Here is a 24372-nt window from a genome sequence, read left to right as displayed (position 1 = left end):
CTGATACTTTTTAGTGCGATAAGAAAGAAATTCGCGCTTGCGCGCCTGCGTAGCGATTGTAAACAAAACAACGCCGTTGATCCGTGAACTCCCAGCATCCCCCAAGGCGCGTGATACAAAAGTTTTTGGCTGGTAGGCCTATAAGTATTTTTCCGCGAATTTTTTAAAAAACTTTTTTGAGCCGACGTATGATACGTCCAATCGGCATACGGGAGACATTTTTGACTCGACGTTTAATACGTCCAATCGGCGTAAGAGGGGTTAATCAAGACAAACACTTCAAAATACACTCTTCTTTCCCACCGTTATCTCTACGTTAAAGGGGTCGGTTGCCTGGTGTGCCTGCTCCACTGCCTTTTATCAAAGGCATCATCCTCCACCAAACTTCTCACCATATTACCCTTCACTTTACTTCGCCATATAGTAATTGTCTGTCTCCCTCTCGATCTTCTTCCTCTAACAGGTTCTTCCCGAGCCCCCTTCACTCCCTCCTCGTCATCCATCCTTAACAAACACCCATACATACCATCTCAATCGTGACTCTTATCACCTCTGTTATCTTTACTAAGCCTGCTCTTCTTATTTCGTAATTTTCCAATCTCCCAAGCAGCGATATTCCCATAATCCACCTCACCATAATCCACCTCAGCTCATCTCTGTTCTCTCAAGCTTTAGTACTAAGTCTAATAAATGGCTTTTATATAAATAAAGAACATGAACACAAAAAACAAACCAATTTAAACAAACATAAAGGCAATAAGATGAAACTGCAAACAATAATATTAATGAAACTGTACTTAATAAAAAAAAAATGCCGCTCTTAATTTTAGGATGTTCAGTAAAATTTAGTTTGGCTTCAAATTTCATGCTCTTACAGGTATTAGCTCTCTTAATTTTCGTGCCTAAATTGTTGGGAAAGATGTGGCAGAAATGCAGCAGAATACTCAAAATAATCATTTTTGGGGTGCATCAATGTAAAGTAATTTAGGTGACACTAAGTCGTGTAGAGGAGTAAAATTTGATTTGCTTGTTTATTATACAGTCCTTTCGCTGACAAGCAAGAAATAAGAGAAGATGTGTGTTTGAAATAGCTTAGAAAATGAATGAACAGCTTGATTATCCATCCAGTTTTGTTTGAGCAAAATTATAAAAAATTTTCTCTTGTAAAATGTCAGTTAATTTGCATGTATGCACTAACGAATGAGTCATTCTGCCGACAGTAAGAAATAAGAATAAAGCTGTTTGAAATACAGTACACTGGAGAATTAAGAAAACAAAGATTGTTATCTAGACGACTCTGTTCATTGTATCCATAGCGACGCGAAACATTACTCTCACTGAACGTTTCATTTCTGAATACATGGGCGTTAAGGATTGGCTGTTCGTGTGACGTGTATCTGTTGTATACGATAAAAAGTCAGTCAGTGGAAATCGACTGATTCCAACACTTGTTTCGGATGCACACCCCATTGTCTTGTAACGTTTGATTATTAAAAGGGAAGAATATGCATACGTTTCTGTCACGAGCAAATGCTGTGAGCGCTTTCAGCCTGAGCACCTTAGCCGCCCTCACCTTCTTGTGTTTCGCTTCAACATTTTTCTTGAACTACACAGCTCCAGTGAGCATCACAGCTGCTAATATTGTCCTGTAAGTTATCGACTCCATGGATTGTACGTTCCGGGGTTATATTTTACTCGTGTGGTGTAGACCAGTTTAAGAAAGTTCATGCAATAACGTAGGCTAGGTGTAGCTTGGGTTAGGCAAAATAAAGTCAGACCTAGGCTAACTTGACTGAACTGGTGTTACTTTCAAATGCCTAGGGGAACGGGGCACACCTTACCTCCTTGGTAGCCTCAGTGTCTTGAGGCACCCCTGCCCCCCCGACCAATAAGTAGTCTTTAGCCTAGTCCATAACAATAGCTACATAGGGTTACTACATCTAGGGTAAAACTCAAGACTACCACTGCAGGCTGTTCCCTGCCAATCGGTGACAGTAATATTTTGTGGTACCTAGCCCTATTTTTACAGAAGCAGTCCGCATGGACTGCAAGGAACGTAACCGCGGATACGACATCCACTAGGGATTGGGGGCCATCCAATGTATTTTGCTGTGTTTAGTACTGGCCCCTGGGGGGGTTAATTACAGTCGTCCGAATAAATATTACTTAAAATTCTTGTTCAGTAGGTAAAACTGCATAGAAAAACCGCAACTGCCATGGTCGAGGCCGCTGCGGATAAGTACCCTAGATCTACCATATTTTCACCCTTTTACCTACTTAAAGTAAACAACCGCATGGACTGGCTCAACTCACCAACGGTCACGGCATGCCACCCTCCGAAAAAGTACTTAGGGTAAAAAACCGCATGGTACAGGGGTGGACCATGTACGATCAATGTGTACAACCCCAAAAAAAGTACATTATAACGCATCCTGACATCGGAGATGGGCATCAGTCGCGACTTCTTGTTGGTGAGAAACAGAGCTAAAGACCTCTACTCCGGTGTCAGGATGCGTTATACCTAATGTACTTTTCTTGGGGTTGTACACATTGATCATATGTGGTCCACCCCTGTACCATGCGGTTTTTTACCCTATACACGTCCTGACACCGGAGATGGGCATCAGTCGCGACTTATTGTTGGTGGTGATAGCAGGAGCTAGAGACCTCTACTCTCCAGTCGAAGTAAGTATTTTCTCCAAAGTTAGAAATTAAGGCCATATTTTAAAATTTAAGCAGAGGGTAATGAAAAGTGTGGCTAACACAGTGCACACTACCCCAAAACGCTTTTGAAATTTTTACTTATGATTACAAAAGATTAGAAGATTGACACCATCTCGATGTTTGCGGAGTCGCTTGTGTCAACAAACTTCCCATTTCCTGTGCTAAATCTGCACACCACTTGTAGCCATAGGCGCTGGGCCACTTCCATCACAACAATCGTAAACCCGACCTCTAACCAGTACTTATCTAAGGGAACTACGGCATTCTTTGCGGCGTTTTGCACTCTTCAATTGTTTATCAGTGTTGTCAATTGATATGTGTTTACCCTTCAAACTGGGTATAAGACTTAAACAAAATCGGGGAAATAAGTGAAATTAGCGTATCATGGAAACAGTTTGTAAATGCATCGGCGGATGTGTGAAGCTCCACTAGCTTGGCAACGATGAGTCATTTTACCGTCGTCTGCTCGTTAATTTGGTTGCAAAAAAGGGACAATAGACATGAATTAAATAAACATTTTGAAGTAACAAATTAAAGTTAAACTAAATAATGAGTAAAGTAAACAATTAAGGGAATAAAGCTTTGCACCTTATAAACCGTGTAGTCGTCTGCTGCTCGTAACTGTGTTTATGGAGTGAGTGCTTATTAACCAGGAACAGCAACGTGGTTCAAGTTCAATTTGGAGTGAATTAAGACCAAAATGTGTATAATTACAATCAAATAAGCACTGTGGAGTTTCAGTTGTGATGGCAGTAAGGATAAAACCACCGATTACAAGGTAAAAATGAATTCAGTTCAAACCATGACCCCAGGAATAAGTCTCATACTTTCACTAAGATCAATAAATGTCACATGCATACGCTAACATTGTTCAAATGAGTGCTGGGAAAGATGGTGGATTGTCTGTGGTTAGAACGGCCAGCCACACGATTGCCGCCATATTGGATTTCAAAACTGCCTTGAAAACATATTTTATGAAGAGCGCACATGCTCATATTAGTTCATATGGGGCTTTCATATATCACATTATGTTGACGAAACTTCAGTCTTTTGAATGGTATGCTTAAAGTTGTAATTGTATTCTTGTTTCACCAATTAAATATCAAGTGAATAAGGCCTGGCCAGCGCGATGATGATGGATCGTCTGCGGTTGTTTACCCTATATTTAGTCTTTTGTTTATGTTTTATGTGCGTTTATCCCCAGGGCTGATACTAGCTTAAATACGGCACCCATTTCTCACTGAGACTGATAGCCTAGTTATGAAACCATGAGGGCATGCTAGTAGTCATCAGTTTAACCACATTGTGCTTAACTTATTTGTCTTAGTTTGTCAATATTCATGAAGGGAGTACTAAACAGCCCCAGGTCTCTCCCACCCTAGCCACATCCTCAGGCCTTCGACAGTGATAGGGCAGTCTGTTTTCCCAGTTTGGACATTGTTTTGTTGGATCTAGAGGGCGTTGCTGTGAGATGAGTTGTTTCTGATACAAACAAATGGCGGGATTGCAAAGTAATTTTAAAAAATATCGAAAACCACCACATTTCAATTTTGAAATTGCTCAATTCAGTATTATTGAAGATTACTACTGCACCCCATCTGGTTTGGCAACTACCAGTTTACATCCAAAATGGCTGCCGTGTTTAGTACCAGCCCCTTGGGATAAATGTAAAAACATAAAATGCTTTTAAATATCTCGAACATAACAGACATAAACATTAAAGGTGGTAAATGCTCTTGTCAGCGACTGGCAGGAACCTGGCCGCGGTAATAGTCTTCCGTTTTACCTTTAAATCGTATGTAGCTTAGACAAACGGCCATTTTTAAGACTTGTAAAACTGCTTATCTGAATACAGTTTGTTTGACATTTTGGCAGCTTCCATAGATACAGACTTTTCAGAAAAACACCATTACGTAGTACTCTAATTATGCTTAGGCCATTTTCACAAAAACACCATTACTCTAAATTATGCTTAGGCTATAAAAGGATTACCGAACAAACACAGTAAAGCAGCATTGTTCCGATACGTAATACAAACCATCGGTCCTTTAACAATAGGAAGTAGCTAGCGGCAGCTGGAACGGTCGTAAGCTTCGAACAAGGGGAGAACGGAGGTTAACTGGCATTGTCCGACGCGCGACTGGGAGGTAAACAAACCACTTTTGCTTTCGGCCGCGGGTGTGAAGGACGTGTTCGTCATCGCTCTCTGCCCGCTTCATCGTCGTATGCTTGTTTATATTGTGTTTTCTACTAATGGTTTGTTTGACTTGAAATGAAACTGTAAGTACACTGTTTTCATTTTCATTACTTAATTATGAACCAACATGGAGTTATCGCCGTAGATGCGGCGATTTCCTCTCTTTTCATCAATTGAACCCTTGAATTATGTCTCGGTGCCGAGGGCGGGCGCGCTCGCGCCGAGTCATGTATTTGGGCGAAAGTGTGTAATTGAAAAATGTAAGTACTCTTTTCATTATATTTTATTTTTGCCCTGTGCGTTCGTTACCGAGAGTGTGATTGTGCTCGGCACGAGCCTTTTAATTTTGTATATAGAATGCAATGAAAGTGGATTCGCAATTGCAATATTCTTTTCATTTTCATTTATTTATTTGCTGAAATTTTATTTGGATCAATTTTCGTTCTTACCCGGGAATTGATCCTTACGATTTTTTTATGTGAAAATGAATCGCAAGTGCAGTATTCTGTTTTCATTTTCATATATATTTTATGATAGCATCATATTATTGGATCAAGTTTCCGTTCTACCCGGGAACTTTGATCTTTTCCTTTTTCTTTAAGTTCTATGAAGTGAATCGCAAGGGCAGTATTCTGTTTCATTGTTTTCATATTACTTTTCACTGCTGTGCGGGGGGTAGGGGTAAGCGAAAGGTCTGCCAGGAAGTCGTCGGAAAGCTCTCCCGCGACTCCCTTGGTATCCGATTCTTCGTCTTCCTTCCTGCCCCCCACGCTCAGCTTTCTTCATTGTATTTTGTATTTGGGGTCTTCCTTGCGTTCGGGGTGGGTGCATGTCTTCCCCCCGTGCGTGAGGGAACCCCTCTTACTAATCTATCTATGTTACCGCAGGTGCTACATCCGTGGGAGACGACCTTGGATGTAGATGTAGATCCTCACGAGGTTTGTACTCGTTGTCGGGGGCGAGAGTGCTCCCGCAACGAGCCCTCTGTAACGTGTATGCATTGGTCCGAGGGCGCAGTGGTGCTGTACGAGGGCAGGAAGAGACTTAGGCCGCCCAAGAAGTCATCGGAAAGTCCAGTGACTCCTTTGGTAACGGACACTTCGTCCTCTTTCCTGCCCCCCCGGACCAGCCCCCACGGTTCGCGCCTTCCCCTGCGGGGGGGGGTAGCGGAGTCTCCTCTCTCGATCCGTCGAGTGTGGAGGAGGGCGCCTGCTACCCGGACGTCCAGTTGTACTCGGGGCCTTCCGTCCGTCTGGGTGGGGTTCTTCTTCTCCCCCCAGGCGCGAGGAAGACCCCCCCCCCCCCCCCCCCCCTCTAACTAACCCGACTGTTGCTTCCGCAGGTGTGCCATCAGCGAAGGACGACCTGGGACAGGTGTGGGAGTCGCTGGACTGCAGGGAGTGCCGAGCATACAGGGGTTGATTCAGCGGTTGGCGGGGTCGGCAGTGGTCACTCATGGTAACGGTACCACTACAACAACACAATCTCGACACCAGCATATGAGATGCCACCGCACCTGGTGTACACACCACATGTCATGTCGGTAACACCCACGGCTGCAATCCAGAACCAATTCCTGCCGTGCCAAAGAGGACGGTGCCACCGCCACCTGGGTTCTTTGTATTGCCGACCCCGGACTTCCGCTGCCCCAACCCCCTGGACCTGCCGCCAGTGCCGAGGATGACGGTAGCTGCCGACAGGACGCCTGGCGCTCTCTGTGGTACCTGCCGTGCCTGCCGTACCTGTTGCTGTCCCAGCCGCTCATTCCCTTTCAGATCAGGTGCCGGCTGCTCATTCACTTTCAGATGTTCCTGCCGTTCCTGCTGTTCCTGGACCTGTTCCTGTTGTTCCTGCTGTTGGTGGTGCTGTCACAGTCTCAGGTCTTTCCGGACAGGTGCAGTCGGGCCCTGTTGCTTCGGCAACTGCCCCGGCTCCCTCCTGGATGGAAGACCTGACGTCTGTCCTGCGGAGCCTGGCGAAGAAGAAGAGGAAGAGGAAGAAGGTGTCGTCGTCGTCTTCGTCGTCTTCTTCGTCGGTCCTGCTGCCTCTCCTTCCCCTTCGACTTCTAAGGCCAAACAGCCGAAGAAGAAGAAGGTTGCCTCCTCCCCCCCTAAGAAGACTCCTTCGGGATCTTCTAAGGGCCCGGCTCGCTCAGGCGAGCTGGGGAGCTCTTCTGCTGGTCCTCCTGTTCCTTCGGGAACGGGGCCCGTCGCTTCTTCTGCAAAGAAGAAGTCGACGGGGACCAGAGGTGCACAGCCTCGCTGGGTGCGTCCTCACCATGGTGCTAGCGGTTCTGCCCGCTAAACCAGGTTCCGTCTCGGCCGCTTCTCGTTCGCGAGAAGCACCGAGCGGGACGCTCCTTCCAAAGTTTTGACGCCCGAGCTCGCTCGCCGTCAAGACAGCGGCGCGGAGCAGAAGACTGGCGAGAGTCGTGCACACGACTCTCGCCAGGCAGTGGACGCTCTCGCAGCGATCAACTGGCTGCTCGGGCTGACGTGACGGTCGCTGACCAGCCACGGGTTGAGGCGAGGAAGGAGTCCCCGCGGCCGCCGGTACCAGCCACGGCTGGTACCAGCGGCTCGACGCGCCGAGAGGATGCTGGCCGGTCTCGACGCGACAGAGAGCCTAGCAGGTCACCCGTCCGCCGCTCCCGATGGGACCGGGCGGAAGACGTGACCAGCGGCAGCTCGCCTGAACGCCTAGAGATCGGTCTCGACGTTCTCAGCCGAGCCAATCGCCCCAGGCGAGCGGCAAGGCTAGGCCTGCTGCTCGACCGTCACCGCGGGTTGACGATCAGCAGCAGCCCTCCACGCTGCTGGTCCTGCCAGCGAGCGAGGGGGAGCGTCAGGTCTGCCTCTCCCGTACCTTCAACCTCCTCGGGCTATACCGGGAGGAGCGAGGTACCGAGGAGCGATCACGAGAGGTGCGCCGCTCGTGACCCAGCTATGACGCCGTATGGACCAGGTACGGTTCCAGGACCGACCAGGACATACGCGCAAGTAGATGGAGGCGACCGTCAGGGGTCTGCCGCTGTTCCTCCTTCTAAAGGAGGAGTATCTCGGGATCTGTTCTTGTTGGAGGGACTGGACGGTCCTACTCCGCAAGACACGGTTACTCCCGAGATACAGAGGAATTTGCAGAAGTCATTAAGCTGATTCGTCAGCATAATGACCTTGCGGAAGGATTGCCGCTCCCACCAGCAGAGCCCACGTCTCTGCTCGAGTCGTTTTGGGGCCCGAGAGGGAACCCAAACCGACGGTGGGTCCGCCGCGATCGGAACTTGCCGATTCTGTCTCGAACCAGAGTCTCTCGTCTCCGGACAAGAAGGCTCTCTCAGTTCTGGCCGGTCGATCAAGCTACTTCCACCTCCTCTACTGCGACAGCGGCGTTTCTACGTGTCTTCGGACACCGTATTTGAATACTCCTTCGGTCCTCCTGAGAGGTTTCGACCTCGACGAGGACTGGAATGAGTCGGAGGACGGTATCGGCTCTCCCCTGTCAGGTGTCGATCAGCCCCACCCAGACGACGTTCACAGTGGCGGCAGACCCTTACCTACAGTGAGAGTTCGTAACCCTCCGCGGGGAAAACGTTTTCTCCTGACGATACGTTTTCCCAGACTCTGAGAGGCCATCGCCGCAAGGCGATGGCTGTTCCTACTCTTCTCCAACTGCTAGTTCCACTGGGAAGGCGAGCGAGTATCCAATTCCTCCCCCATTCCCTCTCTCCTTACGGTTACGAGGGAAAGGGGAGGGATCCTACAGAGATTTCTCTGTAGGATCCCCACGTTCGGGACTGCGCTACCGGGGGGACCTTCGGGTCCTACCTGACGTAAGCCCCGGTCGTTGAGGAGGAATCCTGCCCCATTCTCGATTTCTACGGGAAGTCGAGAGGTACCACCAGCCGATATCGTTTGACGAATTCGGTGGGGGTTTCGCAGACTGCTTAGAATTCTACGGAATTTCTAACGCATTCAGTGTTCGAGTTTTACGATCTCCAAACACTTACGCGAGACCACGGTCCAAAGTGAGCGAGACGAGAATCCCCGATATACACGATAATCGGGAACCTCGCCTATGCTCGAATTCCTGGAATTTCTAGCATTGGGAAGAAGAAGACTGCTGCTGAAGAAACTATCTCACAGTAGGCGACCAACCTGGACTAGAGAAGATCGGACGGGAATATCCAGTTTGGCTTGAACTATCGTCTTAGTATTCTGTTCACCATTGAAGCTTTCCTTCGAGGAAGACTTCTCCTTCACTCTCTTTGATAGAGATCGAAGGTGGTCGATCTCCAATCCTTATTTTGTTTTCTTGAAGGAAAGAATTTAGGATGGAGATCGTTGTTCAGAATCCTACAAATATACTACGTATATTAACCTCGCGACATGATTCTACTAAGCAGTTGAATGGTCCGAGGGGTAGGCGCATATCCTAGTTTAAACTACGGATTGCGACTTATAAGAGAAGTATTCTAATTGAACTGCAACTCGGGGTTGCCTGCAACCTCCCAGGAGTTTTCAGTTTCAATTTTATATACTTATGGTTTTGTCACGACAACACCATTTCAACTGTTATATTTACCGAAATTCGTTTCGCCTAAATATAATTGCTCGAGCATATCTTTTATGCTCGGTAGTTCTAGCCGAACGCATTCCTTCGTGGAATAATGGATTACCTGGCAACTCAGGGATGAACGAGTCAGCGAGAGCTCAGGCTCAACTACTGCGTATTGAAACTGCCTGATAGCAGCTCAGTATCAGCCGGGCCTCCGATATACACGTCATGTATGTCTCTCTCTGCCCTGCTTTGATTGACTACCGAACCGTATCTCTGCCAACAATCATGGACTTAGGTCTCTGATTAACGGGGATTCTCGCAATAATGAAGGACCCATCTACTGCTGTGACGCTAGATTCCATCGCCTTCGACATTGCGAGAATTTTCAACAGTCTGTACAAGTCTCCCGCTGCATCGCACTGCGATAATGCGAATGATTTTGCAGACATCTGAGTTTGTCTTCAAAATATCTCTTATTCGTAGGTGTACAATTGTTCATTGTTCAACCGAATTACGAGATTTGTTAGAAGACATCGCCTACTCTCCGACCTGACAGCTCTACTCCCAAATGTTCAGCCCATGAGAAGCAGTTCTTCAGGCGGCTTTCCCCTGTGTTTTCATTACTGAAGAACGCCCGCTGTTCATTGCAACTACGACTTCTCACCGGACAGCAATGAAAATAGCGGTTAGCGTTTTCAGTCATTTGTAAGCACAGGTTATGAATCTTGAGAATCCTTCTCTCGATTCATCTGTGAAGACGTAGGTTGCATTCAATATCTACCTTCGTCTTCAACGGTACATAGTGTTGTTTCTCCTTAGCTGAGATTCAACAACCATGAGATGTTTTACCTTTCAGGGACCTCGGTCTCTAGAAGGCAATTGACTTTCGCCTGTTGGGCACATGCCTTAAGAGAATCATCACCTCGCTGTCCGGCATTGGTGACAAACAAATACATTATTTGTTTGGTCTCTCGGCATAACCCTTTAAAGGCGAAGGTCACGTGACTTACTCGGATGCTTTGACAACTTGCCTCCTACCGAACGCAGTCAGTCGGCAGCTGTCAGAGCGGCCGAGTCAGTTACGAACTACGCTGTTGACTTAGTTCGGTTGTTACAGAGCAATCATTACTTCGTTTTAATAGCTTGTCACAGTACCCATACCATTGACACCCACCATGGAGTGTCGGTGTCCTATCCACTACCGAGAACTTCGCTGCATGGGGATAGGAGGATGCGAGAGACTTCGTCGCAAACGGACAGACCAGTATGGGTACTGGACATCACCAGAAGTATAGAAGAGGGATAGGTCATGCGACTATTTCCTTCTTTTCCTCTGAGGAACTGCATGACTTCTCCTGCGAAGTCAAGCATCCAGGGGATGGGGATCCGTGACGCTCGATTTCGTACCGAACTTCGTAGCGAAGACTCAGAACCCTTCGGTCCCTGACGATTGGTTCGAGTCGTTCACAATCCCCTCCCTAATGGACTTCACCGCCTTCGATGCGAAGGAGATGCTGCCTTGTCCGCAAGAACTTCTCCGTGGCGCAGGTACTGAAGGCAGGGGTCTGGTCAACCAGACCACATGCCCTTCCTTCTCTACCTTCGGGATATTGCCCACAGGTCCTTGGATCTTTTTCCTTGGGACCCGTGGTGGCTGCTCAACACGTTGTGTAGCGAACCTCCCAGACCCTCCGCAGGCTGAACAGCATCGAGTCCTGGTGTGACCATAAGAATGGATGAGTGAATGAGAGTGTGACTGGCTCCTCTTCCCATCTTTTTCTTCCCCTCTACCTGTGGTTAGAGGGACACGGTCGTCACCCTGCTGGATAAGGACAAGATGCAGGTGAGCTACTCAACAGAGCCCCATCCTATCCCTTTCACTAGGGATAGGAGCGTATATCCACCACTTTCCTCCAACAAGGGGGAGGAAGTGGATGCCAGCTTGAGACAACCCATACTTTATGTTGCCTCTTGCAAACAGAACAAGTTCTTGCTTGCTGGTACGAAGAGATACGCTTGCCTCTCTTTAGTACTCGGCCCAGAGGTCTGACCATTGATCCTGCGGTGCACACCCCGATCAATCGGACAGAGGCTTGGATCCCTCCCTCGCTCTTACGACCAGGGAGGCATTCCAGGGATGGACGAACACCAGTCTGTTCATCAAAAGACTCAGATTCCTCCCACCAAGAAGTGAGTCTTCCTATTGTTAAAGGACCGATGGTTTGTATTACGTATCGGAAACAAATGACAATTTGTCGAAAATTGCATTTTTCCTAACTATACAAACCTGAGGTCCTGTTTACATATAGTGGCCCTCCTCATGCCACCCCTCACTCTGCGTATTTTGCATGGGCCAAAAGCAAAAGTGATTTGTTTACCTCCCAGTCGCGCGGCGCGCGACTGTCGGACAAGCAGTTAACTACCGTTCTCCCCTTGTTCGAAGCTTACGACCGTTCCAGCTGCCGCTAGCTACTTCCTATTGTTAAAGGACCTCAGGTTTGTATAGTTAGGAAAAATGCAATTTTCGACAAATTGTCATTTTCTTGGCTTTGACTGGAAAATGTTTGAAAAGCCATTCCCCATTGGTTAATAGTACTGTCAAATAAAGAAAAAAATAGGGCAGCGTATTTGACCGAATAGGGCTTGAAGAGCTGTCTTAAACAACTTGGCATTTTGTGTTTGGTCATAATTTCTGCATCCCACCAATATCTTTTTAATTATACATAAGTAATTATTTTCAAATGAAAGAAAAGGTCATAGAATTTACTAAAATGGTCGTTAATCAAATTTACAAAGTACAGTATTTTGTTGGTTAAAAGTAGCCCTTACATTTCACCTTTTAGGATGTGTTAGGGTAAAGGTTACTTTTAAAACTGCAATCAAGCACAGATGAAAATATACCCTTTCTGATGGTTTTGTCATTCATTTCCATCAGAAATGTTGAACACGTCACATACCCCAAGTGAAACACAAATGGAAAAACTTCGGTGAGAATTTGGGCTTTTGAGAGGAAGAATACAAAAAAATATTGAAATACTGGGATGCATTTTAACCTAATAATATGTAGCGTGGTAGGTTCTACCTATCCATTTAACCTGACCAAGGGCACTGTATATCATAAAATGTAACACAAGGATGTATTCTAACATACCTTCTCCAACCCAGCCTAACCTAGACTAGTATGTAATAAAGCCCAAATAAACAATTTTGTTTTCTTACTTAGTCTACCTTGGGTATTTGTTATCCTCTTGGTCACTATCATCAAAGGGAGTATTAGCCATGTTGCCTCCCCAAACCTCCCAGACCCTAAAACTACTGCATTGTTTCCTACTATTATCATCCATATTTCTGTAATTGTTAAGTATATGGAGGTAGCTTGTAAAAAACCTGAGAAAACCCAATTGTACACTTAAGATTACGTACTTCAAAGTAATTGTTATTTGTTCACTCTCGACATGGTTCAGAAGTTGCGTAAAGCCACTGGTTCCCATGAAATGTAAAAATACCATATAAACAAACAAACAATAAATCTTTTGATGTCACGAAATAAGTTAGTTCTGATGTAATTTCTTAGAATTTAGATGTGGTATTGAAATGAATTTCAGGGCCGCCTTTCGAATCTCTTCAGTCTGCTTCTCTCAGGGACCTAATTAGGAAAACTATCTTCATAGTGGCTTTAGCAACAGCAAAGCATGTTAATGAAATCCAAGCTATAGATGAAAGGATTGGATTTTCACAGGGGATGCTGTATGTTCCTTCTCTCTGAGATGCCTGGGAAAGAATGAGGACCCATCTAACCCGTGGCCACGCTCATTCAACATCAAGAATTTGATGGATATTCTTGGGCCTGATGAAGAGGAAAGGTTGTTTTTCCAGTCAAGGCCTTGAGATATTACCTTCAAAGAACAGAAAAGGTTAGGAGCTCTTCGGGTCTCCTTTGGTGCTCGGTCAGGAATCCATCTCGTCCACTCTCCAAAAATGCCTACCTTTTTTCTAAGAAATTTGATTTTAGAAGCACATGCAGAAATCCAAGAGGACAAATTGGCCACAATGAAGGTCAAAGCTCATGAAGTGAGAGCGATTGTGACTTCCCTCGCCTTCATACATAACATGTCATTTACTAAAGTTGTGCAAGCAATGTTCTAGAAGTGTAGGTCACTACTATTTGCTTCACACTACCTAAAGGATGTGTAAATTGTCTACGAGAACTGCAACACATAAGGACCGATATTTGTGGCTGGCATGGTGTTTGGATAGGAGGCAGAGGAAATCTGACTTCCCTTTGCTCATTTTTGCCCTGAATAGGGTACTATTGCATTTGTTGGGAAGTCTAGAGGCACATTTATGGCTAGTGCCCACCAGTCCCTATTTTAAGTGGTTGGTTGGTGATACTTTTATGGTTATGGTGTAATGCCATATTGATTTTTAATTCTAGTTGTCACCCAGAGTAAGGGCACCTTTTATAGCTTTGCGAGCCAAGGTTGTAATTCCTTGCTCCAAAGCCCCACCCATGTGGAGGCGACTCCGGGGTAGACAGCCACGTCCTCTACGGGTCAAGTGGAGCACTGATCAGAGGCAGAAATCATCTGCAGTGCTCACTTGCCAGGTAAGGAAACAACAGGTAGAATTTGTGTATGATTTTCACCTCTTTTAAATGTGGAATCAACTGTATAATTACTGGATAAGTTCCATATGCAAAAATATTTTTATAATACAAAAAGATTTTGTATATACTTACCCAGTAATTATATGATTGGAGCCTACCCACCTCCCCTCACATGGAGATTAGAGCACAAAACAAATTTAAGCACTCTGCCAGGTTGTTTCCTGTATATAAGCCCCGATAGTGGGTGGGGCATTCCAGCTACACCATAACCGAAACTAGCGCTACCGTAGATTTTCAGTTGTTAGGCTGCTGTAGGTAGGAAACTCCTAGCTATATAATTACTGGGTAAGTACTATATACAAAACTCTATTTTATTATAAAGATATCATTTTTATGGCGCTAGACAAGCCACGTTAAACCAGATTGCCAATAACCAAGTGTGCCATAACCAGGGACTGCCTGTACTCTGTAGGCTCTGAGAGACATTCAACCCTATTGGAGGAAGTCTCCTCTCTCATCCAGAAAAGGGCCATAGAGGAAGTCCAAAACGATCAACTCTTGAGTTGTTGGGATTTTTCATCCCCCAAAAGAGTCCAATCATGCCTTCAGACACTCCCCTCTCTCCTATCCTGTTCGGCCAACAGGTGGATGAATCTCTTAGGAACCCTCACATCCATTGAGAAGTTCATCAGTCTAGGAAGACTCCACATAGGGGTACTTCAATTCTTCCTGAAGGCTAGTGGGAACAGGAAAAATCAACTGGACTCGTTCTTATTTCTGATAACCCCAGAAATCAAGGAGGACTTGTGGTGGTGGCTTTCAGAAAAAGTCTTTTAGAAGGAAAGTCACTCCTTCCTCTGAGCCCCAGCCAAGCATTGTACTCAGACACTTCAGATTTGGGGTTGGGGCTCTTCTGGGAGACATGGAAGTTTCCAGTGATTATTCGCCAGAAGAGAGGAACCTTCACATCAACATGAGGGAATTTAAGGCAATACATTTAGGTCTTCAATCATTTACAAAAACGACATTCAACAAGGCAGTAACGGTCCAGTCAGACAACACCATCAGTCTGTCTTACATAAAGAATCAGGGAGGCACTCATTTCTTCTCCCTCTGCAAAGCAATAAAGGACTTGTTTTGGGCAAAGAAGACTCGAACCAAGATATAGTGAAACCAAGATATAGTGACGAGATGTTTCAGGGCAAGTTGAAGGTGCTAGCGGATGAGCTAAATCGTCACAGACAGGTCCTGGCCGCAGAGTGGGCTCTATATCTATAGGTAAGCACTGACCTGTGGAAACTGTTGGGAAAGCCATCAATAGACCTATTTGTAAGATTGAGGAACCATCACCTCCCGTCGTTTTGCTCTTCAGGCCCAGACCCTGTGACATGGGCGACAGATGCCATGCTCAAGGATTGGTCAAACTTGGACCTGTATGTCTTTCCGCCATTCAGCATGGTCAGTGAAGTTTTAAACAAGTTTTTTGCTCACCACAATACTTCAGTGACCCTAGTGGCTCCATTCTGGTCTTGAATTGAGCGTCCCTGGACCTCCTCAGGCTTCTAGTGACTCTCCAAGACTCCTGCCAGGGGGCCAAGTCTTCTTAAACAGCCTCATTTCCGACGATTCCACCAATATCTGTCCGCTCTTGCTCTGACAGGATTCAGACTGTCAGGAAACTTGTCAAAGTGAAGGGTTTTTCAAGACAAGCTGCAGAAGTAATTGCAAATTTGTTCATGAAACTTACCTGTCAGATATATATATAGCTGTATTTTTCCGAATCCGACAGAAATTTAAACACTTACGACACACGCAGTGGGAGTCAGGTGGTTAGTACCCATTCCCGCCGCTGGGAGGCGGGTATCAGGAACATTCCCATTTTCTATTTCATAATTTTTCTGTCGCCGGTGCTGGAAACGCCTGTTTGCGGCACCTCCGTCCAGATTTTGGAAACTTACTAGCTACTTGAGTATCCCTTTTGGTTTTTTCTTTGGTATCTGAATTGGATCGGTGGCTTGGCACACGTTGACTTTGGATTGATTTGAATTTGGTATTGAATTTTCTTTGATCAAGATGTCAGGGTCTAGTTCTGCTAGCGCTAGATTTTATTCTATGTCCGAATGTAGAGGTAGGCTACTGAAAGCTTCAGTAGACCCACATTCTGTTTGTAAGGTTTGCAGGGGGAATGAATGTACGTTTGAAAGTCGTTGTAAGGAGTGTGAAAGATTAACAGAGTCTGAGTGGAAGGCGTATGAAACCTATCTTAAGAAACTTGAGCGAGATAGGTTAAGGAGGTCTTCCTCCAGGACTGTTTCAGGTAGGCAAGATTTTAATGATTCTTCTGCTAACCCTCCTTCTGTAGATTATGCTCCTACCCCTGTAGTGTTGCCTCCGGCCCCTGAAGCAGTGTCGGTAGAAGGTAATACTTTATCGCTAATTCTTGAATCGATTCGTAACTTAGAATCAAAAGTGTTAGCTCTGGAGAGCAAAAGTGAAGAGAAGTGCAGTGAAAGTGCCCCTTGTGTAGTTGGAGGGTGTTCAGATCGGCCTCATTCCGCCTCTAGACCTAGACCTCTGCTTGACTCCCAGGTTACGGGGAGAGAGCATGTCGAAAGTCGAAGGAGGGTTACGAGGAACCCCCACCGATCTGGCGTGCCTTCGGCAGCTTCTGATGAACCTACCCAGACTGCCAAGGAGCGTGCGCGTGCACGTCTTCTCAAGGAGTGCTTTTCTTCTTCTGAAGCTTCCTCCCCCCGCGCGCAGGGGTGGAGCTCTCATACCGCATCACGTCCCGCTGAAAAGGACGGCTCGCGTTCGTGGGACGCTTCACGTCCAAGTTGTTCTCCGGAACTTTGCTCGTCGCCTGATAGTGCGTTCGCTGCTTTTCCTCCGCAGAAGAAGCGTAAGGATTCTTCGGAGGCGGAGTCTTTCCTAGATGTTTCTTTCGAGCGCCGCAGTCGCTCTAAGGTGCGTGAAGTGGCGGTTCCTGGGAGTAGGAAGAAGGCGTCCCCTCGCCACTCGCCTGCTCACAGGATCAGCCCCTCCCCAGAAAAGGAGGCTTCACCTACAAGCAAGATTCTCCAGTCTCTTCAGCAGCAACTTCGAGATGTTTTTTCTTCGAGAGAGACTGTTCCACGTCGCCGTAAGAAGGATGACAATCTTCCTGTGAAGAGGTCGAGGCGTTCTCCCTCCCCCTCTCCTCGCTCGTCTCTCTCTCCGTTTGAGTCTCCCTCTAGAGTTCGTTCTGCTCCCCAGCAACTTTCTAGAGGAGGCGAGAAATTCGTTTCTCGCTCTCGTGAAGCGGTTGTTTCCGCTGCTACGAAACTTGTAGATAGGAAGCGCGTTTCTTAAGATGCCGAGCGCGCTTCTGTGAAAGTCAAGCGCGCTTCAGTGACGCCGAGCGTGATTCGGTGCAAGGTAAGCGAGCGCCAGTGGACGCTCAGCGCGTTTAGTGGACGCTCGGCGCGCGCCAGTGGACGCTCAGCGCGCGCCAGTGGACGCCAGGTGTACACCTGTTGCTGTCGAGCGCGCTTCAGTCGGCGCCAGTAGATTGGCTTCGGACGCCAAGCGCGCGCCTACGGACGTCAGTTTACCACCTCCGCAAGCGGAAGCGGGAACTCTTCCTGTTCGCCGCTCTTTCTCTTTTGAGAAAGCTCGTGACTCTTCCTTACTTCCTCCGACTTCTCCAGTGTCTGAAGAGGAAATTAGTGACGCTTTCGTCGAAGTGGACGAAGAACAGCAGTTGGCTCCAGTTTCGACGGACTACAAGGTTTTGACTCGTCTGCTACAGTCAGTATTTGCAGACACTTTCCAACCTGAAGCTCCACGTACTCCTCCCTCTCAGTTTTCGTCATCCAAAGCTACTAAGATCTCGGGCTTTGTGAAAATGAAGAAGTCGCTTTCTACGAAGCAAGCTTTTCGCAAGGTCCATGATTGGATGGAAAAGAGGAAAGCTTCAGGCAAGACTTCTTTCGCTTTACCACCTTCAAGACTTTGTGGCAAAGCTGGTATGTGGTATGAGACGGGAGAAAATGTCTGAATTAAGCTTCCAGCCTCGCTCAAGGAGACTTTGGTAGTATTGTGGAATGCCGCCAGAAGATCTTTTCTGTCTTCCTCTAAGGTCTCTTGGACACATAGTGAGCTAGACTTTCACCTTAAAGGCCTCTTCAGGACACTAGAGGTCTTTAATTTTCTTGACTGGTGCCTAGGAGTTTTTGGATGCCAGTCAAGGGAGATTCTGATTCCATTCAGTCTGGGGAGCTGTCCAGTGTATTGTCTTGCATGGACAAGGCCGTCAGGGATGGTTCTGAGGAATTGGCTGCTCATTTCAGCACGGGACTGCTTAAGAAGAGAGCACTTTTTTGCAATTTTACTGCAAAGAAAGGTCGGTCTCGCCAGCGCAAAAAGCGGATCTTCTTTTCGCTCCTTTCTCAGAACATCTCTTCCCCAGTCTATGGTAAAGGACATAGCTGCCAGTCTCCAGGAGAAAGCAACCCAAGACCTTCTGGCACAGTCTTCTAGGAAGCCTACTACTACTTCGTCTTCTGGGTCCTCTGCTTTGAAGAAATCGAAGCCCTTTCGATCTGCTTCTTCCTCGAAGCCAGCCCCTCGAGGGAAGAGGCTCTTTCAGAAGGCAAGACTCCCGCTCCTTCCAAGAGCAAGAAGTGAGAAGGAAGTCCTTCAGCCACCGGTAGGAGCCAGACTTCTACATTTCGCGAGAGCCTGGGAAGAGAGAGGTGCCGACGCTTGGTCTCTGGACATTGTCAAGAAGGGGTACAGAATTCCTTTCCTGAAGTTACCCCCGCTGTCTTCGACACCAAAAGATTTGTCTCCTTCGTATCGGGGAGAAAAACAGAAAGTGCTTCACGATCTTCTAGATCAAATGATCGAGAAGCAGGCGGTGGAACAGGTCTTCGACCAGAGTTCTTCAGGGTTTTACAACCGTCTGTTCCTAGTGCCGAAGCAGTCGGGGGGGGTGGCGCCCCGTTCTGGATGTCAGCAGTCTAAATCGCTTCGTTACCAAGCAGAAGTTCAAGATGGAGACACCTCAATCCGTGCTTGCAGCCTTAAGACCGGGGGATTGGATGGTCTCTTTAGACCTTCAGGACGCATACTTTCACGTCCCCATCCATCCCCGATCAAGAAAATACCTGCGGTTTGTTCTGAAAGGGCAAGTATTCCAGTTCAGGGCACTCTACTTCGGTCTCAGCACGGCGCCGATGGTGTTCACCGTTCTAATGAAGAACGTTGCGAGGTGGCTCCATCTTGCGGAAATAAGGATCTCTCTCTACCTAGACGACTGGCTTATTCGAGCCTCATCGCAAGACCGGTGTCTGAAGGACCTTCACACGACTCTGTCGTTAGCGAGGTCCCTGGGACTTCTTGTGAATCTCGAAAAGTCGCATCTGACTCCTTCTCAATCCTTAGTCTATCTGGGGATTCAGATGGACTCAGTGGCTTTTCGGGCTTTTCCGTCCCAGGGGCGACAACTTCAATGCCTAGACAAAGTGTCAGCCTTTCTAGGGAAGGAAACATGCTCGGTGAGGGAATGGATGAGTCTGCTGGGGACCATTTCCTCACTGGAGAAGTTTGTTTCTCTGGGAAGGTTGCACCTCCGACCACTTCAGTTCTTCCTCTCAAGCAATTGGTCACGCAAACAGGATCTAGAAGAGGTCTTGTTTTTGACGGAAGAAGTGAAAAAGCACCTCAAATGGTGGTTGGATCCAAAGAAGCTTGCGGAAGGACTTTCGCTCAAGCTTCGGAACCCCGACCTAGTGTTGTTCTCCGACGCGTCCTCCACGGGTTGGGGAGCAACACTGGGAGGGAGAGAAGTGTCAGGCACCTGGAGAGGGGAACAGGTGTCCTGGCACATCAATCTAAAAGAACTTTCAGCGGTTTTACCTTGCTCTAAGGTTCTTCCAAGAGGAAGTCTCCAACAAAGTGGTTCAGATAAACTCGGACAACACCACAGCCCTGGCATACCTCAGGAAACAGGGGGGAACTCACTCTCCTTCTCTGTTCGCCATCGCGAAGAATATCCTGATTTGGGCGAAGCCGCAAAAACGTCACGATTCTGACAAGATTTGTGTCAGGTCGTTGGAAAACGTGCCGAGCGGACCTTCTCAGTCGGCAAGGACAGCTTCTGCCGACGGAATGGACCCTTCATCAGGAGGTATGCCAAACGCTATGGAAGCTGTGGGACGTCCTCATGTGGACGTTTTCGACAACTTCCCGAACGAAGAGACTTCCGCTGTATTGCTCCCCAGTTCTGGACCCGGGAGCAGTGGCAGTAGACGCCCTACTGTGGAATTGGGTCGGGACTAGACATTTACGCTTTTCCCCCATTCAAAACCTCCTCGGGAAGTGATGAGGAAGTTCGCTGCATCAGAAGGAGCGAGGATGACCCTCATCGCCCCCTTCTGGCCAGCGGTCGACTGGTTCACGGAGGTGATGTCCTTCCTGGTAGACTTTCCAAGGACTCTGCCCCTAAGGAAAGATCTACTCAGACAGCCCCACTTCGAGAGGTACCACAAAAAACCTCCCCGCTCTGAGTCTGACTGCGTTCAGACTATCAAGAAGAAAAGGTAGGCCAGAGCGAGGGGTTTTTCAAGACCTGTGGCAACGGCGATTGCCACCGCAAGGAGGCCCTCCTCAATCGCAGTTTACCAACTCAAAGTGGGCTGTCTTTAGAAGTTGGTGCAGAAAGAAGGGCATTTCCTCCACCTCAACCTCTGTGAGCCAGATAGCAGATTTCCTTCTTCACCTTAGGAAAGAAGCGAAACTAGCCGTTCCCACGATTAAAGGCTACAGAAGCGTGCTTTCTGTGGTCTTCAGGCATAGAGGACTCGACTTAGTGAATGATAGAGACATTCATGATCTCATTAGATCATTTGAGACTCTGAAAGTTCTCCAACCGAAAGTACCATCATGGAACTTAGACGTGGTACTTAAGTTTTCTCATGTCGAGTCAATTTGAACCGCTCCATTTCCTTAGCCTTGCTTAGGAATCTTACTAAGAAGACCATTTTCCTAACTGCTCTGGCGACGGCGAAGAGGGTTAGCGAAATTCAAGTCATAAGCAAGCACATTGGTTCAAGGATCATAGTGCAGTTTGTTCCTTAAGTCCTACGTTCTTAGCAAAGAACGAGAACCCTTCCAACCCTTGGCCGAGGACGTTCGAGATCAAAGGGTTGTCGGAGCTAGTGGGACCTGAAGCTGAGAGAGTCCTGTGTCCTGTCAGGGCTCTCAAGTTTTATTTGCAGAGAACCAGAGCATGCAGAGGCTCTTCGGAGAACTTGTGGTGCTCTGTGGAAAAACCGATCTTCCAATGTCGAAGAACGCACTGGCGTTTTTCTTAAGTACGGTTAAGGAAGCCCATGAAAAGTGTAGTGAAAGTGACATGGAGCTTCTGAAAGTGAAAGCCCACGAGTTGAGGGTTATTGCTACTTCGGTGGCTTTTCACAAAAATATGGCAATCAAAGTTATTTTGGGCGCCACTTATTGGCGAAGCAATTCGGTGTTCGCTTCACATACCTGCGGGAGGTGAAAGCAACATACGAAAATTGTTACTCGCTCGGACCATACGTCGCTGCAGACTGTTTTGGGGGCAGGGGTAGCGCTCATCCTATCCTTTAATGGTTAGGGGAGTTTTTTGTTTTTAACTTGTGTTATGGTTGTGGGGTTGACCGCCTGCGGCGGATCTCCCTTCCATTAGCTTAGTCTAAGTGGGATACTTTTGGTAGGCTACGCCAGGTGGTTTGGTTTTACTTCGTTGCCCTCATTTGTATGGTCAATGGTCTAGTCACGTCGTGGTCTCGCCCCTGTTGACAGATCATCTGGAGTGCACCAGCTTTATAGGTCTCTACCTTGCTGGCAACTCTAGTAGCACAAGCAGACTTATGCGGCAGTAACCACGAAGTCAGCTATGCTAACAGGTAAGGAACCAAGATATCAATTATCTGCATATATATGTTTCCTAAAATCTTCTATTCTGTCTACTCCCACCACCAAAGGTGGGATTCAGCTATATATATATCTGACAGGTAAGTTTCATGAACAAAATGATATTGTAATGATACAATTAAGTTTGTTCATACTTACCTGGCAGATATATATAATTAAGTACCCACCCACCTCCCCTCAGGAGACAGTGGAAATAAAAATTATGAATAGAAAATGGGAATGGTTCCTGATACCCGCCTCCCAGCGGCGGGAATGGGTACTAACCACCTGACTCCCACTGCGTGTGTCGTAAGTGTTTAAAAATCTGTCGGATTCGGAAAAATACAGCTATATATATATCTGCCAGGTAAGTATGAACAAACTTAATTGTATCATTACAATATCATGTTTAGACACCAGTCTTCTTCTAGGGTCTACCAGGCAAAGTGGGCAATATTCTGCAGCTGGTGTAGAAGACATAACATGTCTTCTACTCAAACCTCTGTGATGCAGATTGCAGATTTTCTGCTTTTCTCGAGGACCTTCAGAGGTTTATCTTCTACGATCAAGGGATACAGAGCCATGTTAGGTTGTGTCTTTAGACACACTGGTCTGGATCAGGGATCTAATCAGAACATCAGCAATTTGATTAAGTCTTTCAACACAGCTAACCAAAGTAAGACAGACTTGATCGCCTGGAATCTGGATATTGTCCTCAAGTGGCCTTTGGGTCCTCCATTTGAACCCCTTTGCTTCATTTCTTTTAGAAACTTGACAAGAAAAACTCACTCTTGTTGCTTTGACTACCGTCAAAAGAGTCAGTAAGCTGGAGGCCATAGGTAAGAGTCTGATTCTCCCAAGGAGATGTGGTCTGCTCTATTACCTTGGGTTGTCTGGTTAAGAATGACTCCTCCTAAGCCCTGGCCAAATTCTTTCATCTTTAAGAATTTGATGGCCATTCTTAGTCCAGAACAAGATGGAGACCTTTTTTTTCCCTCTAAGGGCATTGAGATATTACCTGAGTAGGACTGAGATGATCTGAGGCCCATCCAGTAACCTCTGATGTTACGTTAAAAATCCTTCCCAACCACTTTCTAAGAATGCAACCTCATTCTTTTTAAGATATCATCTACAAGTTGCATTTGTGAATTTGAAGGACCTTTTACCTGTTCTTAAAAGTTAAAGCCCATGAAATTAGAGCTGTCATTACCGTGTTGGCTTTTAAACATAACATGTCCATATCTGCGATTCTTCAATCAACCATTTGGACGTGTAACACAGTGTATGTGACACATTATTTACGAGAAGTGAAGATAGTGTTCGAGAACTGCAGTACCCTGGGTCCGTTAACTGTGTCTTGCATGGTATTGGGGGACAGAGTATAGGAGTTATTCTCCTATTCTCCATCTTCTCACCTTGATACTATAGGCTGTCGAGTCTTGGGGAGCCTGAGGGTATTGTGTACCTGGAGTACCCACCAATCTTTTATTGGATGGGTAGTTGCTTGTAATTTGTGTAGGTGACATTATTTGGTTGTCATTTCTGATGGTACTGCACCCAGGGCAAGGGCCCCTTTTTGGAGTTTGCTGCCTATTGGATAACTCCTTCCCTGCATAACTTCCACCACCACGCCACTACAGCTTAAGATGAGCACCAGCCAGAGGCAGTACTACCTACCTCCAGTAGCTCTCCTACCAGGCAAGGTTACAACAAGCATTTTAACCAATGCTAGTTATCTTTCTGTTTCAAAATTCTTTACCTTCTGAATTTTTTGGAGTAGAATATGTCCATGCATCCCACCTCCTGTCAATATAGGATTCAGCTAAGTAATTACTACTTGGTAAAGTTGCTGATTTGAAAATGGTATTTTCAAAATAAAATAGTTTCATATAGTATACGTACTTACTATACTTACCAAGTAATTACAGAATCGGAGCCATCCATCCTCCCCTCTCATGGACGTAGGGCACAAATGAATTAAGCTCTTCAGCTGTGTTGTACCTATTCTCCCCTGAAAGTGGATTGGGTTTGTGTTCTAAGCTGAAACAAGATACGTTACTGCAAATTTCAAAATGAACCTGCCGCATGAGTTGCAAATGTTATGTTATTAGTACGTAGTACTTGGTAAGTATATAATTGAAAGTTAATTTTACGTGTTATGGACATGAGGGCACAAACAAATTGAGTATGTACCTGCCGGGTTGTTTTCCATGTTACCCGATAGTGGGTGGGTCAGTCACTTAGGCAAAAAAAGAAGCGCTACCGCTAAATTTGGAAAATTTGCCGCTCAAGTTAGAAAGGTTATCTATGTAATTACTTAGTAAATATGTATGAAAATTAATTTCAT

At 46.5% G+C, this 24372-nt stretch overlaps 1 protein-coding gene across 1 annotated transcript in view; it reads left to right on the top strand.

Moving 5' to 3' along the window:
* The first annotated feature begins 1348 nt into the window (after nucleotides 1–1348).
* The window catches only part of LOC135221788 (signal peptidase complex subunit 3-like), a 47974-nt gene continuing 24950 nt past the window's right edge, over nucleotides 1349–24372 (top strand). The window contains exon 1 of the mRNA XM_064259641.1: nucleotides 1349–1648. Within this exon, the coding sequence (XP_064115711.1) occupies nucleotides 1506–1648 (143 nt within the window). The 5' untranslated portion in view covers nucleotides 1349–1505. The remainder of the gene's footprint in view (nucleotides 1649–24372) is intronic.

This window comes from Macrobrachium nipponense, chromosome 3 (assembly GCF_015104395.2).
Source record: "Macrobrachium nipponense isolate FS-2020 chromosome 3, ASM1510439v2, whole genome shotgun sequence".
NCBI classification, from domain to species: domain Eukaryota; kingdom Metazoa; phylum Arthropoda; class Malacostraca; order Decapoda; family Palaemonidae; genus Macrobrachium; species Macrobrachium nipponense.
Note: the sequence above shows the minus strand (reverse complement) of the source record. Positions and strands in the feature narration are given on the sequence as shown.